Raw genomic sequence first — 19,536 nt, 5'->3', positions numbered from 1 at the left:
CTCTAGCAACTCATTGGAAGTTTTTTTCCTCTCCACTGCGTTTTAGCTTAGCATCTGAATGACATGTTTAAGAGCAGAGGCCTGATTTTTACAGCTACACACTTCACCTGGCTATAAGTACTGATGAGGATAAAACATTATGCCAATTAGAAGGGGTTCCCAGAGGACCATCAGAAACACCTGCTCTTCTGTCGCAACGTCCTAACAGTCCCATAGGTATGCTGTATATGCAATGGGGGGAGGGGCAACAAACTCCTCCTTACAGCTAGCACCAGCTGTACATCACCTCTTCAAAACCCAATGGGTTGCAGAGGGATCACTTTGAGAAGGCGAGTAGTTCTGCAATCTCCCCACAGACAGCAAAAATAGAATTAGAAAACTGAAGGAAACATGGAAGAAACTTGAGCTGATATATTTCATAGCCAACAGTCTCAAAATTTAAGTGATGAGTAAGCAACTTAGAAACATTTGCCCCTGAAACTTGTTTAAACAAAGAACTACAAGAGCCTATATTCCTTAAAGTCTTTAAGAATCTTATTCAAAAATCATCATCAGAAAGCTTAAATGAAGGAAAAATGATATACACATTAAAAAAAAAAACTATATTAGATGTTGCTTAGGGTCACACACATATTTACTAAAAGTATAAAAGGACCAAATGATAAATACTGAATTCAGGATGGGGGGAGTGTATAGGTGGGGAAGGAGTACACTGGGGGCCTTCAACTGTACTTTATTTTTTTAGACTGAGTGGTGAATAAATGGTATTCCTTATACCATATTTTACAGATGCACATTTTACCGTATCTGAAATTGGGATGTGTCTTGCAATAATGGTTCCTCTCTCACAATCAGTGGTATCTTAGATGTGTCTGAAATATGGTATAATTCATTATATCCTCTGTAATATTACATAAGAAATTAATTTTGTGTACTTGAGTTGTGGCAAAAATGCACAAATTACAATTAATCTACAATAAGGTAACCAATTTATCTGAGAAATCAAGGTTTTTGGGACCATAATAAGGGTTCAAAAGTTAAAAGAATGTATGTTATCCCTGGCCGGGGTGGTTGTGTTGTCTCATGCATCGAAACGTCACCAGTTCAATTCTCAGTCAGGGCACATGCCTGGGTTTTGGTCTTGATTCTCAGTAGGGGGTGTGCAGGAGGCAGCCGGTGCATGTTTCTCTCTCTCTCTCTCAAATCAACAAAAACGTATTTTTTTAAAAGAGGAAAAAAAAGAATGTATGTTAAAGGGAGTAAGTATTGGATCTGGGCCTTTAAGGATTTAAGGCTTCAGAAAGGACATGGTAAGAAATTTTAGATAAGGGGAACAATAAAACAAAGATAAAATTACTAGTGAGAATGAAATATTCAGAGATCTTCCAGGGGCTTTGTTGTTGTTAAAAGATAATGTGTTATGTGTATTAAGACTACATCAGCCAGCAATATAATAGGAATGACAAAGGGGGAAAGCAGATATAAAAATAATGCCACCTAGAGATAAAATATTTCACATGGCAGAAATGAAAGCTTGGCCCAGCATGGTAGAAATGAGAATAAAGAAGAAATAGAAGAGAGATTTCTGTTCAATATGTAGTAATTGTCAAGAAGGCTGAAAACAAAATTTGTTGCCTATGGTACATCATTCTGGCTTTGGTGGTCTTCATTACAGGACTTCTAGTATAACCCTTAACAAGTCAGTTGAGCCCTTGCAGTGAAGACTAGAGTTAGAAGCAAGTGAAAGTTACACACAGGGTGGGGCAAAAGTAGGCATGCAGTTGTCTGTATGGAATATAATACAATAATTAAAAAATAATACAAAAATAAACTTTGAGTTTTACGTACTCACAACTGTAAACCTACTTTTGTCCCACCCTGTCCCCTCTTTTTAAAGATTTTTTAAAATTGATTTTTAGAGAGAGAGGAAGGGAGAGGGAGAGAGAAACATCAATGTGAAAGCAAAACATCGATTGGGCACGACAAGCGTGACTCAGCAGTTGAGCATCCGCCTATGATCCAGGAGATCAAGGTTCAATTTCCAGTCAGGGCACATGCCCAGATTTCGGGCTCAATCCCCAGCAAGGGGCGTGCAGGAGGCAGCCAATCAATGACTCTCATCATTGATGTTTCTATCTCTCTTTCTCCCTCTCTCTCATATCAACGAAAAAATAGTTCTAAAAAAACACACAAATAAAAAAAATATCGATTGGCAGCCTCCTGCACATCTCCCACCAGGGATCAAGTCCACAACCTGGGCATGTGCCCTGACAGGAATTGAACTGGCAACCTTTCAGTGCACAGGATGATGCCCAACCAACAGAGCCACACCTTGTCCTTTGTTTTACTGATACTTTTAAATACAGATAGTTTTTAATTAAGGGTAATTGTGGCAGGGGTAGAAAAATTAAGTGGTGTCAATTAGCATGGATATACTGAGCTATCCCATGCATTAGCATAATCATTGTTGCCCCGCAGCTTGGCTAAGTGGCTGTGCATCAACCTATGAACCAGGTGATCACAACTTGATTCCAGGTCAGGGCACATGCCGGGGTTGCCAGCTCTATCCCCAGTAGGGGGTGTGTAGGAGGCAGCCTATCAACTACTCTATCATCATTGATGTTTCTAGCTGTCTCCCCTTCTCCCTTCCTCTCTGAAATCAATAAAAACATAAACAAAAAAGAAAAAAAAAAGGTTAATCATTGCTGCCCTGGGCGGTGTGATAAGTGGTTAGAGTGTCGGCCTACGAACTGAAGGGTCTCAGGATCGATTCCCCGTCAAGGGCACATACTTGGGTTGTGCAGGTTCAATCCTAGCTCCCAGCCCTGGTCTGGGTGCATTCAGGAAGCAACCAATTCATGATTCTCTAGTAAAATAAAAATGAGCAAACTATTTTCTTAAAAAAAAAAAAATAATAATAATAATTGTTTGCTGTGGTAAAGATTGGTGGTTAAATAAAAAATAATAGTCCTAGCCGGTAAATCTCAATGGTTAGAGCATTGGCCTGTAGATTGAAGGGCTGTGGGTTTGATTCTGGTAAAGGGCACATACCTCGGTTACAGGCTCAATCCCCGGCCCCGGTCAGGGCAAGTGTGGGAGGCAACCAATTGATGTGTCCCTCTCACATCGATGTTTCTCTGTCTCTTCCTCTCCCCTCTCTAAAAATCAATGGAAAAAATATCCTTGGGTGAGGATTAAAAAATACTACTACTACTACTACTCAGGTTTAGTGGGCGACATATCCTATTTGCTCCCCTCACCCCAAGTTTTTTTTTTTTTTAATTGATTTCAGAGAGAGAGAGAGGGAGAGGGAGAGATAGAAACATCAACAATGAGAGTCATTGATCAGCTGCCTCCTGTACGCCCGTACTGGGGATCAAGCCCAAAACCTTTGCATGTGCCCTGACCAGGATAGAATTGTGACCTCCTGGTTCACAGGCCGACCCTCAACCACTGACACATGCCAGCTGGGCTCACCCCAAGTTTTTTATTTCAGTTAGTTCTATCCTAAGGAATGTACAACCTTGTTAAGTTAAATCACCTTGAAGTGAAGTATTTCTTCAACACTGGTTACTTTCTCATTGGAGTATTTTTTGGCATTTTCAAAAAATATATATTTTTAATTGATTTCAGAGAGAGAGGAAGGGGGAGAGAGAGACAGAAACATCAATAATGAGAGAGTCATTAATCAGCTGCCTCCTGCACACTCCCTGCTGGGGATCGAACCTGCAACTTGGGCACCTGCCCTGACCGGAAATCAAACCTTGATCTCCTGGATCATTGGTCGATGCTCAACAGCTGAGTCTAGCCAGCCGGGCTAAAATGGACAATTTAGACAGAGTTTAAAGGTGAACATTAAGTATAATCACTACTGCTTTCACCCACTCCTAGGTAATATGAAAACACAAATAATCACATCCACCTTCAGGGATGGCACTTAGCAGTTAATAATGAACCCCAACATATAATCACCCAAGAATCACCAATCATCATTTTATGCCTGCCCAGTACCAAAGGCTATTTTAGCCTCTAACATAAAAACTGATATAGTCCTTGCCCTAAAGAATACAAGTCTGGCAGTAGTGAGACAGTATTATTAGGTCCCAAAAGAGAAGAGGGAGCAACCAGTTAGCTGTTCACTGAAGGAAGAAGTAACTTTTGAGCTAAATTTTGTTGAAAAGTTTGATTTGGGAGTGGAGGATGGATGGGTGGATCATTGTACAGGTGTAAGAATTCCAAGTAAAGGAATCAGCATGTATAAACATAAATACAGGATGGGACAAAAGTAGGTTTACAGTTTTGAGAATGAAAAGCAGAGTTTATTCTTGTATTATTTATTAATTGTTGCATTATTTTACATACAAACAACAGTAAACCTACTTTTGTCCCACTCTGTATTAAATATTCCATTTTATACTATCCACAGTCTTTTTCTATACTCTATAAACATTGTATATAAAATGTCACTATTTAATACTACTGACTTAAAGGGTAGGACACAAATCTACTACATAAGTAGATGTTTTGAGGATTTGAAACATACTCAACACTGATGAATGAATTTTCAGAAATTATCACGAACATTTAAATAGTGCTATTTATTTCCCTACAGAAATTCAGATACTCCCAGTCTTACAAATTACATAGATAACCGATTAACTCCAGAATGGAAGTATTAGTCTACAAAATCAACTGCAAAGAAATCTTTCACTTTCACTTGTAAAATGAAAGTGAAAAAACATCTTAAAACAAACCAGAAAAAGAACCTGCTCAAAAAAGGCTCATTTTACTCTCAGTAAAGATTCTCGAACTGTTCCTAAGTTGTAAGTATTCTTGATTTGTACAAAGGAATATAGCAGTCAAAAAAAATTTCCAGCTAGTGTATTAATAAATAAAAATAGTTTGAGCCCTGGTCAGCGTGGCTCAGTTGGTTGTAGCATTGTCCCGTACACTGAAAGGTTTTGGGTTCGATTCCCAGTCAGGGCACATATCTAGGTAGGGGATTCCATCCCCACTCAGAGCTAGTAAGAGAGGCAACTGAACAATGTTTCTCTCTCTCTCTCACCTCTAAATCAATAAAAATATTTTTAAAAATCTGCTTTAAACTAAGCCCAACTGCCCACAACTCTCCAGCAATTCACTTCATGTTGACCCCTGTAGTCAATGAAGCACCACCCAGTTTTAAAACAACTCCATACAGCCACTCTAATTATAGTGACACCCCCTTAAAGTTAACAGCATGGTTATATGATTAGGAAGAATTGTTTCTAAGCGAGAATGAGTCTATAGATGTATAAAGACCATCACCTATCATGTGTAATCAGTAATGCCAGTTAGCCACAAGAATGCCCTGGACACAAAATCTGTTACAAACTAAAAAAATTCACTGCCTCTAGCACATCCTTCTGGTTCAGGTGATCTTGACTTCAGGACTTCTAGTGTAACCCTCAACAAGTCAGTGGAGCACCTACAGTGAAGACCAGAATTAGAAGCAAGTGAAAGTTAATACACTTTGTTTTACCGATAGTTTTGAATAGATAGTTTTTAATTAAGGGTAATTGTGGCGGGCATGGAAAAATTAAGTACTGTTAATTAGCATGGATATACTGAGCTAGCTCATGTGTTAAGATCATTATTGTATGCAGTTTGCTGTGGTAAAGACTTGGGGGTTGAATAAAAAATAAAACTCAGATTTATTACTGAGCCAGAAATCTTATTTGCTCCCCGCCCCCACCCCCAGCTTATTATCTGTAGTTAGTTCTATCCTAAGGAATTTACACCCTCCTTCAGTTATATCATCCCGAAGTGGAGTATTTCTTCAATACTGGTTACTTTTCTCATTGAAGTTTTTGGCATCTTTTACAGTTAAAACAGATACTTTAGGCAGATTCTGAAGAAATTACTCTTGTTCATCTACTCTTTCTTTTTGACAGGATTCTGCTGCTGCTGGGAAGTGATCAACTTAATGGAGAAACTGTTGCACCGTGCCATGGACAAAATAATTGCTAGCCCCAAGAAAGCACTTAGGACCATTCTGCAACCACTGAGTGACCTTGGCTAGAAACCAATGGATGCGGGGCCTCGGGCAAGAAGGAAGTACCCTGGAGCACAGGACCTCTGCACTTGGTGAAACGTTTGCTTCCAATATAAGGCCTCGGAATGCCTAGTCTGAAGAATGAAGAATATTAGCACTGACTCACCCAGAAACTGTGAAGATACCCATCTAAGTGGGGTAGGGGGATGGTTAAACCCTCTGCAAAAAGGAAGTGCCGCAAGAGCACCGAGGTAAGGATGGGGCCGTGCGTGAGAGGGGCCTTCTCCGGGTTTTCCTTCTCGGGTCTCGCCCAGCGGCGATCAGCACCCACTTCTCCGCTCTCGGCTCCCCGGGGCTGGGAAATTTACCTGCCGCAGCCAGGCCCGCTGGAACTGTGTGGGGGCCCTGCGCTGCGCAGGCCCAACCGTTCCCGAGCCTTCGTCCCCGGCCCAGCCCGGCCCTCCCTCCCCCCTACTCCCGGCTCCGTGGCCTCACCAGGGGGCGAAGAACTCGACGAGCATGAGGCCCGCAGAGCCCGTGTCGGAGATGCGACTCTCGAAGTTGTCGTCCGTGAGTTCCAGCACGTCGGAGGCACTAGTTAAGCGGGCCGCGGTGAGAAGCAGCGCCACGCCCGGAAACAGTGCTAGGCGGCGGAGGCGCATGGCGACGAGGTGAGGTCCGGGCGGCCAGGAGGGTCGGGACTCAGCGGGGACTGCGGAAGCTGGGCCGGCGACTGGGTACCCTCTGCCTGCGCTCACGAGTCTAGCCCAGGCGGACCTGCAGCCGGAGGTCCCAACCCCCCAGCTCCGCTCGGCCGCAGTGTGGCAGCCGCCAATTGGCTGCGCGTCGCTTGCGTCGAGGGGGCGGGACCAGCTGATAACTGCCAAGGGGCCGGAGCTCGGGGCGGGGCCGAGGCCGGCGAGCGCCCGGGCGAGCCGGACTGGGAGGTGCCCTGAGCTGGGGCGGGGGGCTGGGGCTCGGGCTGGGCCCGGGGCGAACCGGAACCTGGAGTGCGGGCGGGACGGAGTTGGAAATGGGGCGCAGTGAGGCGGGGAGCCGACCCTGAACGTGTCCTGTGTGGGGGGAGCCGAGCCCAGGCGGGGCGCCAGAGCAGTAGGCGGAGGAGTGAAGTCAGTGCTGAGTGGGCGGAAGAGCCTGGGCTGAGGTGAGGCCCACAAGCGGCAGTTGAGAGAAGGAGCTGGCACCGCAGGGAGCTTTGGGACCCGACAGATTTTCAAAATGCCAGGCTGTTGCATTTTGTCCAGTTCCTCTTGGTTTTTCTTTCGGAGGCAGCCCCACGCCCTCCCACCTCGTTGCATTGCCCGGTTCCCTCGGGTCCAGGTGGTGGTGTCCGAATTCCTCTTTGCCCAATCCCGGGACTTCTGCCCTTGTGGCTGCTGCTTTTCATTAGAAATGCCGTCACGCAAGTCGAGGTGCCTGGCCCCTTAATCAACTGCGCAATATTCTCTTACGACTCCTGTCGCCTTTTGTTTAAAAAAACCTTGAGTCTTGGTACCGTGTGTTTGTATTCTTAGGGGCAAAGAGAGTGGGAGGAGGGGAAGAAAACCCCTGATCTTCGGGTGCAACTCCAAGAATGCAATGATACTTGATTCTTTCATTTTCTTAACAGACATGGCTACTTATCACCCAGAAGGACACATGCAGCTGCCCCGAGCTGATGCTATTCGTTCTCGTCTCATTGATACTTTCTCTCTCATCGAGCATCTGCAAGGCCTAAGCCAAGCTGTGCCACGGCACACAATTCGAGAGATACTTGGTCAGCAGACTGTTTCTTCACAGGGAGAAACTTAAGACTCCCATCCACACCCTCCAATGAATAGGAAGCAGACAATTTTAAGGGTAGAAAATTCAGGGGAGATTGATATGGTTATTTTGGAGGTTACAACAAACTTGATAAATCAAAGGCTTTAGAAATAAAATTCTTTGAGTCCAGGCTATAGAACACATGCCACTCACTTTTAGGCCTAGGATACCTAGGATACCACTCACTTTTAGCCCTGGCTGAAGTGGAAGTTTTTACCAAAGACACTTAAAACTTAGAGGGTTGGCCCTGCCAGCATGGCTCAGGGGTTGAGCATGGACCTGTGATCCAGGAGATAGGGGTTCGTTTAGGTTAGGGCACATGCCTGGGTTGTGGACTCATCCCCAGTAGGGGGCATGCAGGAGGCAGCTGATCAATGATTCATCATTGATGTTTCTCTCTCTCCCTCTCCCTTCCTCTCTGTGAAATCAATAAAGATATTTTTTTAAAAAAACAGAGTGTTGAACCTTCTGCCTTTATTCTAGGGCATGGACAGTGTTGATCTTAAAGCAATACATTAGCTCTTCAAACCAGTACAGTATTAGTTGCTGGGAGAAGGAGCAGCAAGGCAAGCCCCCAGCACTAGGGGGCCCCTTATGTAACCAGTATCCCTGCCCCTAATCTTACCTGCTCTTCATATTCCTCTCCCCTAACTTTATATTTATCTACTGCCCCTTTTTTATTTTTTGGTGTAGATCCTTCCCATCAGAAGAAACTTATGTTGGGAGATCAGCACCAGCTTGTGCGCTTCTCGGTAAAGCCTCGTCATGAAGAACCGATTACACATGGCCAGAGATTGATGAGCAGGCTTCATGTGCGCTGCAGTTGGAGGCCACCTCTTGCTCTGTGGGCTGGATGGGTCCTTGAACGTATCCTTTCATCCCCATTTTATCCCATGTCTTTACTGTTTCTGTTGCCTCATCCTTTGCCTTATGACTTTATTTTTCCCTTTCTAAACTCCATTTTCTTTTCATTCTCACTGGTTCTATTATTGCCCCTATTATTTCACCTGCATGAATCAAAGAACTGCATTATGTATGTTTCCTTAAGAGAAAACAGGTCCTCTCTTCACAAACTTCATCATATTCCTCATCTTTTTGAATACAATTGTACTGATGGTTGAAACAGGTGAGAACTGACATTGAATGGAAGAGTAAATGGGTGGGAGTCATTTTTCCTTCCAATTGATTATTTTACATTTTTGAATGTTATTTGAATTGTGATAGGCATAACTGCTAAGATTTAGAAACATTTGGAAGGTTCTCTAGAGTGTAGTAGATATAAGGTAGTCTTGATACTTAGAGGTAGAGTGTAATAGAGTCAACAAGGAACTGGAGGTGGAAAGACCAGTTATATTTCTTGTGTCAGTTTAGTCTAAATTTGTTTGAATTAACCTTTCCTATTAGAGATACTGGTGCCTATTAGTGAGTGATCCAATATTTACACTTTTACAAGTATGTTTAAAAGGTTAAGTACAAAAAGAAAGCTCACAGAGTATGTAAATTTAGGTACAAATAAGATATTGACAGAAAATTACTTACAGAGTAAATAACTCTAAAATCAATAATAAGTTATATGAAATGTATTAATAAAAGAAATCTGGAGAACCAATGAGCTCATTTGATAATCATCTCAAACTGCTCAGAAAGGATAAAGGACAGTAAAAGTACTCACTTCCTTGTTTCATTCTCACTTGTTTGGGGGAAGTTTCCCACTTTAAAACTGTCTTTTAATGCAATTAGGTCAAAGCTATTTAAACCACAAAAGTTGATGTAATTGACCACTACAGTATACTATATATACTTTGAAGTGTTTTATTTCCTCTGAATATGGGGATTTTGTCACCCACACTTCCTATTTGTTGTATAATCGGTATGTTTTGCCTTGTGACGTTAGGGATATAGTCTTAAGCCTTGGAATAAAGTAAATAGCAGTAAATGTACAGGATTTACTGCATCTAATGGACAAATCAAAAGAGAATAGCACTAACCATTCTACTTGGTAAAACGGCTGAATAGGAAACATTATCACTGTGCCAGAGGATAGGTGGATTGCCTGAAAGGGAATTACCTGGCAAACTCGTGTAAATTGTGTTTTGTTAAGTATATTCTCGTGGCAGAAAGGCAGGAGGAATAATAATTTGTGGCTAACAGATTTTTTTGAACAGACTAACTCATGTGATAAACATTAAGACTTTGTTTAGGCTTTTAAAAAACAATTTTCCAGATCACAAAGAATATTGTTATAGGTAGGAAAAAAATAATTATTAACAGTTTTCTAGACCAAAACTCCCCAATCTTTTTTTGTCTTGTGATTTTGTTTCCCACTAATACATATATAATCTTGAAAACCTCCTAGGGCATTTTAAGCATTTAATTATTTTTATGTGGTATAAAGAAGCAAGTTGAAGTAAAAATAATATTTTAGACTAGCATATTATATATTGTATTTTAACATTTATTACATAATTTTTTAAATCATGTGAGCAAATTTTTACTTTTGCCATTTTATAAGTGATTCATGCTATTTTTAAAGAAAATATATGATTTGTCTACAAATAAATTTTAAAATGGCATTAAGTTTGACTTTGAGATCAAATATATTTATTTTTTGTATTACATAGTTTTTAATTTAATTTTTTTTGTTATTTTAATTGAGATATAATTGACATAACATTAGTTTCAGGCTTACAACATTATGGATTATATGTTAAAACATCTGACATATGTTAAAATGTAGGTGAACATTTATATGTTAGGGTATAAAAAATAAAAAGTCTTTCACAATGATATTGGTTGCTTATTTTTATAATTTTCATATTTTGTTTCTGAATGATGAGAGAGAAAAGAAAGATTTGACTCATTTTCTCTGATAATATCACATTGCAAGTGTGAATAGCCTTTATTTCCAACAAAAACTGAGTGTACCATCATTATAATTTTTTACTTTGATTTTTGAGGTTCTAGAGATATCTTGATGAGCTATATAAAGATTTTTATCAGGTGAATATAAGTTATAGAAGCTGATGATAATCATCTTGAGATAAACTTGCAGAATTATTCTTATGCTCTTCATGAAGTTGTATTTCAACATCATTGTTCCTTACTTCTGTTATGGATATAATTAGCCAAAATATTACTAAAAGCAATAATGATTTAAAACTGTGTGTCAAAATCTACACAGCAGTTGTGTTCTTCAGGGTGATTGAGTATGCTTTTCTGATCTCCATTAACTGCCAAGCTATCAGTCATAGGCTCTCAGAGTATTCTGTTTCAAAGTAAACATATTAAATTTTTAACTTTTAAGCCTATTTTAATCACAATGATTTTTCTCAATAGCATGTTATACATCCATTAAATGCATAAAACAGATTAAGAGGGTTGAAAGGCAAAGGCAATGAGTTAAGGAATAGCAATTAGCAAATAATAAGGTTCTAGAAGGTATAGGATTCTTTTTGCTTTGCAGAACAAAATCAATTTTATAGAAGAAAGGGGAAGTTTTAAAAGCTAACAAATAGCCTTGGCTGGGTAGCTCAGTTGGTTAGATCATTGTCCCAATATGTCAAGGTTGTAGGTTCTATCCCTGGTCAGGGCACATACAAGAGTTGACCAATAAATGCATGAATGGTGGAACAACAAAATCAGTATTTCTCTTTCTCTCCCTTCTTTCTCTCTCTCAAAAAAACACCAACCCCCCCCCCCCCCAAAAAACCACACACCAAAGAACCAAGCAATTTCTTGTTATAACTCAGTATGCCACATGAATCTGGCATCTTGTTTCTACATCCCTGATAAAACACTTAACATATATCAAGGCCCTACATTTTCATTCTATTCTCAAGCCTCATTGCTTCTTTGTGAAATTTGGGATTGGAGGGTAACAGCACAGCAGGCAGCGTTGGTGGTAGTTAAGAGATGATCTGTGTGACCCCAGAGTGGGAAGGCAGTCACTTGCAGCTGGTAGGCATATCAATACCAGCAGGACAGATGAGTGGTAGCTATTTTTCATGTTTGATTCTGTCCTCCCCTGTATTTCACAGGTTGAAGCAACAACATTGTTTAGAGAAACTCAAAGAAAAATGTAACAGCAGTGGGCACAAGTGTGGTTTATAACAGGTTGTGATCATTCTCTATCATTCAGCTTCCCACTCCCTTAACCTTTATTCATCCTTTGCTTTACTCACTCAGACCTGCTTGAATCCTCAAATCCCAAACTGTGGTCACTGAAGCTGGCTCTCGAAGTGGCAGCTTGGTTCATCTTACTTATTTTCATCTTGGAGATCCTTCTTATGTGGCTATTCAGCTTTTCCCTCTTCTGGAAGAATGCCTGGAATGTCTTTGATTTTGTTGTTACCACATTGGTAAGGATAGATATCCTGAGGATTCATTTAGTGGGCTGAGGAATGTGCCCAGGTGAATCAAAATGACAAGAAAAGTTAAGATAATTAGATCTCAGGAAGAAACAAATAGAAATGTACCTAACTTCCTTTTTTCCTTTTTCTTCTAAAACTAAAAGTAAGTCATTGCAGGAGTTGCAGGTATTAGGAGCAAGGCAGAATCTAACCACAACATTAACCCCAACAATAATGTCTACCGGTTAACTAAGCACATTCGAACTCTATGACAACCCAATGAGATAGACACTGTTTTATCCCCTTTTTATGTCTGAGTAAACTGAAGTACAGAGTTTAAGTAATTTAGTATAGAAAGGCTGAATAGGAAACAGTCCCTAGAGAATGTTATTCAAGGGATAGTGTCCAAGGAACTATGAAGATCAGATAATGAAGGGGCAACGGTGTGGGTGCTTTGGGATATATTTTATTCATAATCTGTGTGTTTCCCACAGTCCCTGCTTCCTGAGGTTGTGGTGCTGGTAGGGGTAACAAGCCAGTCTGTATGGCTCCAGTTGCTGAGGATCTGCCGGGTGCTAAGGTCTCTCAAACTCTTTACACGATTCCCTCAAGTTCGAGTCATTATTTTGGCCCTTGCCAGGGCCCTTAAGGTGATTTGACTCTAGCAGCAACACCAGGTGGGCAAGGTGGACAAACTTGTGGGTTACATGAGACAAGTCTGGGCAGGACAAAGAAGGCAGTGAAAGACCTTGTGAGAGGACTGGGGTCAAGCTGCTGTGGACTAAGATGACTGGGCTCAGGACTAGAAGGGAGGATTTGGTGGGGCATCGCCAGGGTGGGCTTGATTGGGCTGTAGGTGGAAATCAGCCTAGTCTGGCCCAGCTCTGACTTGAAGTTATCTCCTCTAGAGTATGACCTTCCTCTTGTTGTTGCTGATGATCTTCTTCTACATTTTTGCTGTGGCCGGTGTCTACTTCTTCCAGGATTATACTCGTTCATCTCACGGGGACCTGACATACCAAATGTTCTTCTCGTAGGCAGGACTGGGAGAACCCTGGGTGGAGGGAGGGAGAATTTGGGCAAGAGACTGGGAAGCTAGTCTAAAGTATAGTAATATAAAAAATATAGCTTATTGTAAAAAAATGGAATAGAGCACAGGAGAGGCAAAGAGAAAGCAAAGGAATATTTAGTGGTATTCACTCTGATTTTGAGGATAGGGCAACTACCAGATTTGCTCTGGGTTTTGCAAATTCATAATGCACCCTTATCAACCATCTTTAAATAGCAGTATACTCCAGTGGTTAAGCCCTGGTTTCTATGCCTCTGTTACCTCTTGAAAAATGGGAATAAGAGGATAGGGGTAAATGAGGTAATGCATTTAAGCACTTAGCAGAGTATTTAATACATGTTGTAAGTGATAATAAATGTTACTTTCAAACGTGCTCACTAGTTTTACCCCAATCGCTAGGTGTGGGGATTACACACGCATATACCTATACTCATTCAAAGTAAAATCCTGATAAGATCTTTGCCTAGAGAACACTGATTACTAATAGAAAGTCAGTTTGTATTTAGAGGTGATAATATTATTTATGAATTGGAATCCAATCTTGTCAGCACCTCTCAGATCTCTCTTAGTAGTTTTGTAAGAATACAAGTTAGGAAAGTCCTAGAATTTATCCTATTTAGGCCCTGATATTTTCAACAAATTGGAGGACTAAGAAGGAAAAAAGAAAAATTTAAATACCTTCCTGGGAACTTTTGTGATATATTCATTGTCATTTATTATTTGGGATTACATGTTAATGTCACAAATCCATTCATTTACTTGCCTATCAGTTCATACCAACAAACTAAATAGGAATGATGTTTGCTAAATTTGTAAATGATCTTCTGTAGGTGAAGTCTGTAGGATAGTGGAGAAGGAACTTAAAAAAATGATATGTAGTTGGTGATCCATTCAATTTTTACAAATTCAGTCAGTACCTATTTATTGAGTACCTACCATGCCCCAGGTACTAATATAATAGTAAGTGGAATTCATAGATTATTTATGATAAAGAAAAACCTAATAAAACAACTTCAAACTGCAGAATGATTAACTAAAAAAATTGAGCATGGTAGAAAAGAAGCCAGAGCCAGAGCAAAGTATAAAGAAATGTTCTTAGGTTGCTTTAAGAGTGGGAATAAAAAAAAAAAGTGAGAATGAAACTTTCTGAGAGGTTTAGATTTCTGTTTTATCTATACACACCCTTTTTTCATTAGGGACATGCTGAATTCCCTAGTGACAGTGTTCATTCTCTTCACCATGGATCATTGGTATGCACTGCTTCAGGACCTCTGGAAGGTGCCTGAAGTCAGCCGCTTCTTCAGCAGCATCTATGTCATCCTTTCACTGTTACTTGGTTCCATTATCTTTCGAAATATCATAGTAGCCATGATGGGTAAGCATAAAAGAGGTGAAACTTTGTGGGAGGGGAGGTTGGGAAGAAATTAGAGTGAAAGCTGGGCTTGGTAGATTATGGAGTGAGAGAACCTGATATAGCAGGAAGGTTTTGGGCCTATAATGGATATTTCACTTGGTTTCTCCCCACCTAAGTCTTCTTCCCAGGCCTAGTCACCACCATTCCCAACTCCTAATTACCCTTTGGGGCAGTTACTAACTTTCAGGCTATCAGGAATGAGCTGAACAAGGAGATGACACACCTGGAGGTTCAGCAAAAAGCCGACATATTCAGGCGGGAGATGATCCAGAGGTCTGCTTCACCATTTTCAAACCCGACTTTAGTTTTCAAAGGTTTCCTGACCTCAGTCCCTGTTTCTATCTTTGGCCTTGACCCTATTTTTCCCTTTGTGACAGCAGATTTGCCTGAGGGTTAGAATACCCTGGCTCTAGAATATTTCCCGATTCTTTATCTACTGTTGGGGCTTCCCTACTCTTTTTCACCCCTTTACCACAATTTGTTCTCTTCTCTTAGTTTTCTTCACTTTATGATATGAATTATTTTCTTTTTTCCTTACTAAACTCCTGCTTCAATATAACTCTTTTCATTCTTTTGTGATTTTTGCTTTGTAGGAGACAAAACCTGTCCCCTGAGGGACTGAGGTCAAGCCTTAGCAAAATGGATACCAGGTTAGGAGTGTGTATGTGAACTGGGATGGATACACATGAAGGAGGAGAGGGTAGAAAATCAGAGATGAATATTGGCTTTGAGAGAGAATTCATTTATTCAGTAACTATTGATTGTAGTGGGTTGAATGGTAGCCCCCCCAAAGATATGCCCATGTCCTAGCCCCCAAAACCTGTGAACATGACCTTATTAGGAAAAAGGGTCTTTGCAGATGCAATTAAGTTAAGGATCTTGGGATGTGATTATCCCAGATTATCCAAGTGGACCCTTAATCCGGTGACAAGGGTCCTTATCAGAGACAAAATAGGAGAAGACCTGGACATAGAGAATAGAAAAAGGAGATATGAAGATAGAGATAGAGATTGGAGTGATGCAACCACAGCCAACAGAAGCCAATGGATGCCAGGCAACTAACTGCTAGAGATAGAAGAAGTGAGGAACCTTCTCCCCTAGAACTTCCAGAGGGAGGATGGCCCTGCCAGCATCTTGATTTTAGGCTCTGGATTCCAGAATTGTGAGAGAATAAATTTATTTAAGCTACCAAGTTTGTGGTGATTCGTTATAGCAGCCACAGGAAATTAATACAAGTACGTTCTATGAAACAGATGCTATTCTAGACCCTGAATATTCAGCAGTGAACAAGAGAGCAGACAGAGAAATAAACCCATTCATCCATTCAACAAATAATTACTGAATACTTATTAGATGCTTGGGATATATCAGTGAACAAAACAGACAATAATGCTTGCTCTAATGTAGCTTACATACTAGGTAGGGGAAAGAGATAATAAATAATGAATATATTAAATAATTATATTAATATGTTAAAATATGATAAGCCTCATAAAAAAATAGGACAGGTTAAGAGGGATTGGAGTACAGGGTGGGCATTGCAGATCGGTTGTAATCTTAAACAAGGTAGTCAGGGTGACCTCACTGAAAACGTAACATTTGAGAAAATACTTGGATTGGGTAAGGGGATTACTATGTGGATATCTATGGGAAGAGTGTTATAGGCAGAGAGAACAGCTAGTACAAAGGTCCTAAGCCAGAAGCATACCCGATATGTTTGAGAAACAGCAAGGAAGTCATTGTGACTGGAGCAAAGTGAGCAGGGGGAGATGATAGGAGATGAGGTCATAGAGATAATGAGGACCCTATTCTGTAGGTCTGTGGAGGCCATTGTAGGGACTTGTGCTTTGCCTGTGAGTGAAGTGGGGAACAGAGCAGAGCAGTGACATGAAATGACTTACATTTAAGGATTGCCCTGGTTGCTGTGTTGATAGACTGAGAAGAATGAGGGAAGGAGCAGAGAGATGAGTTGGGAGGCTGTGCTGCTATCCAAGCAAGAGGTGGTAATGGCTCAGACCAGAGTGGTACCAGTGAGAAAAGGTATTTTGAAGGTGAAGTCAACAGGATTTCTTGATGGGTTGGATGTGGGGTATGAGAGAGGAGTTCGGGATTACTCCAAAATTTTGACCTGAGCAACTGGCAGGATGGATTAGCTGAGATGGGGAAGGCTATTGGTGGAAGAGATGTGGTGGGCAGAGTTAAGTTTTGGTTGAATTTGAGATGTCTATTAGACATTCAAGTGGTGCTATGTGAGTCAATGTTGTATATAGTAGTCTGGATTGAGGAGTGAGATCTGGACAAGAGGTTTAAATTTGCATTTAGCAGGCATTTAAATTCAGATGAGATCACCAAAGGAGTGACTATAGATCAAGAAGATACAAGACCAAGAGCTGAGCCTGGGGGCCTTCTACTATTAAGAGATAGAATCATGAGGGCAAAGGCTATAGTTGTGGTATTATATGCATAGGGCTATGGAGTGGGGAACTAAAGCTTGGCAAAATAAGATTAGGTATGGAATGTGGAAGCCTGAGTAAAATTGAGCACAGGATCTATGTGCTGAAGGACACTAAATCAGATATCGCACATGGGATAATTGAGTTTGGAAGTGCTTAAGCTCAGGTTTTAGACTCGTATATACAATAACTTGTATATACAATGAGCAGTTTGGCTCTCATAGCCTTAAGTCTCAGCATCAGGGGATGGCCAGGGCCAGGACCAGGACCAGAATAATGAAAGAGCTAACCATATCTCATAAATGTATTTCAAGCAATAAAATTTCCCCTTTCGCTTATAGAGATACCAGTCAACAAGCGGTCTTATCAGAAGATTTTAAAGAAGAGTCTGAAAGCAGTACCACTGAAGAGGGTTTAAGAATATCCAAGTCAAAATCAGAAGAGTCCGTGTTCAAAAAGCAAAAGCCCTCATCTCTCTCCTCATCTTCCTTCTCAACTGTATCTTCCTTTTCCTCTTCTGAATCCAGAAATGTTGACACTATTGGTAAGCAGAGGGTTTCTTCTATTTGAATTCAGACTTCTCTTCTCTAGGAGACATCCCTGTCTTAATAGGAGCTCTCCCACTGTATCTACTTCCCAATTTTCTCCACCAGTCTGATTTTCTGTCTTAGTTACTTTCTTTGTGCCTCTTCATTACCCCTATACTTCTGCTTCACTTTGGATAAGTGTGACTATGGCTGTTTCTGCTTATTGTGAAAAGTCGCCTCTTGGTGATGCACCCTTTACCCTTCTCCACACTTCCTGTTTCCTCTTTCATCCCTGCTTTCTCCTCCACAAACCATAGGATTTGTCAGTTCTTTCCCAACTTCCACAAATCTATTTGTTTTTAAGTAGAATTCCTCCATCCAGGTGACTTGGACTGGGAGACTCATGTGCACCAGAATCTGCCTGGGCTGATGGACATGGATCAGGATGAACGCATTGTTTGGCCTAGAGATTCACTCTTCCGATATTTTGAGTTGCTAGAAAAGCTTCAGTATAACCTAGAGGAGCGTAAGCAGTTGCAAGAGTTTGCAGGTATGGATTTGGGGCAGTCATAGGGACCAGGAGTTAAGTACAGTTGGAGTAGCATATATAACTGAGGGTAAGGAGGTGGGTGTCCACTATTTTGGTATCTCAACTTCTGAATTTCCACCTGACACCTAAAAAAGGCAAATCCTTGTTTTGGTATGTTACATTCTGGACATATGTCCTGATTTCTTCTAACCTAGAGAGAACCTATCAATGTTGCTTCTTTAGTAGGGGACACCTAAATCCTTTCAAATCTGAGAGCTTGTTTCCCAAGAGGAGAGTGTTCCGGTTGTTGGCAATTAAGACAAGGTGGGCTCTTGCTCATTTTGGAGCCCACCTCCTTTTGTACGTTTCTTCTCTTTGAAGGCCACATTTCAGACCTGAGCAGTAGGGCCTTAGGCTCAAGATTTTGAGATTGCGTATATAATGACTGATAGATGGGAATTAGACAGTGAGTAGAAAGCCCACAAGTGCCCACTACACTCAACCCCCAAAAGAGGTTTATGAATTATAGACTTCTCTTCCTTTTGATGCCTTATAGTGTCAGCCTAAGCAGAGAGAAGTGTGATTTAAATAGTAGAGTTATTTTCCCTAAGTTTCTCACTTGAAATTTCACCGCTTGGATTAATAAATTTCCCCCTTAGAAATAAATGCTGAAAAAGTTAGGGGCCCTTTTTTTTTACAGTTTAATTTGGGTTAGTGTCATCTTCCTTATACTTAGTTGAAATCAACTCAATGTGAAAATAACAATTAGGGAAGAGGAATATGTGTTTGTGGTGGGCACAGGAGGGCATTAAAAGAAATTTATAGCATTGGGATGTGGAATTTAGAACAGGATGTCAAAGTAGGCATTCACCTACTTCAAAACCTAAGGTTAATCCTGCTCTTTCCAGTTGTCCTCAGCCTTGCCTTCCCACTTGTTCTCTGAGGAGAACAGGGTGAAAGAGAGACGATAGCAAGGCAGCTTTTTAAATCCTGATTAATTCATCTATGGCAAGGAGTACAGGTGCATATGCTTAATTTTTAAAAATGTCTTTTTCAATTATAGTTGACATGCAACATATGGCTTAATTTAAAGTAAAGATTACTAAAAATTTGTGTGGGAACTGAGAAAAACAGGGTCTTCCAACACTTGTATGTCCTGGATATTCCTAGCTCTCCAGTCTCATATCTGTTTCTTTACAGTGCAGGCACTGCTGAACTTGGAAGACAAATAAAACCGACGATGGATGGCTTCGATATCTTTGGCAACAGATATTGAAGGGAATAGTTGGAAATAGAATTCAAAGTATAAATGTTTAATAAATTCTGCTGAAAATTGC

The 19,536-nt window shown here is 40.8% G+C and overlaps 2 protein-coding genes across 2 annotated transcripts in view; one reads left to right on the top strand and one right to left on the bottom strand.

The window, feature by feature from the left end:
- PDIA3 (protein disulfide isomerase family A member 3) overlaps positions 1 to 7,127 on the bottom strand; it is a 23,842-nt gene extending 16,715 nt beyond the window's left edge. Inside the window, exon 1 of the mRNA XM_081119675.1 lies at positions 6,530 to 7,127. Within this exon, the coding sequence (XP_080975801.1) occupies positions 6,530 to 6,696 (167 nt within the window). The 5' untranslated portion in view covers positions 6,697 to 7,127. The remainder of the gene's footprint in view (positions 1 to 6,529) is intronic.
- Positions 6,946 to 19,536, top strand: CATSPER2 (cation channel sperm associated 2). The gene is made up of 13 exons (XM_081119691.1): positions 6,946 to 6,981; positions 7,665 to 7,811; positions 8,552 to 8,725; positions 8,916 to 8,984; positions 12,044 to 12,216; positions 12,702 to 12,857; positions 13,116 to 13,240; positions 14,473 to 14,651; positions 14,864 to 14,963; positions 15,284 to 15,340; positions 17,485 to 17,687; positions 18,053 to 18,220; positions 19,400 to 19,536. The coding sequence occupies exons 2-13, from the start codon at positions 7,667 to 7,669 to the stop codon at positions 19,429 to 19,431; spliced, it is 1,581 nt and encodes a 526-aa protein (XP_080975817.1). The 5' UTR covers positions 6,946 to 6,981; positions 7,665 to 7,666; the 3' UTR covers positions 19,432 to 19,536.

Source organism: Miniopterus schreibersii (assembly GCF_964146895.1).
Source record: "Miniopterus schreibersii genome assembly, chromosome: 1".
Taxonomy (NCBI): domain Eukaryota; kingdom Metazoa; phylum Chordata; class Mammalia; order Chiroptera; family Miniopteridae; genus Miniopterus; species Miniopterus schreibersii.
The sequence above is the reverse complement of the archived record's forward strand: the minus strand, read 5'-3'. Positions and strand labels throughout refer to the sequence as shown.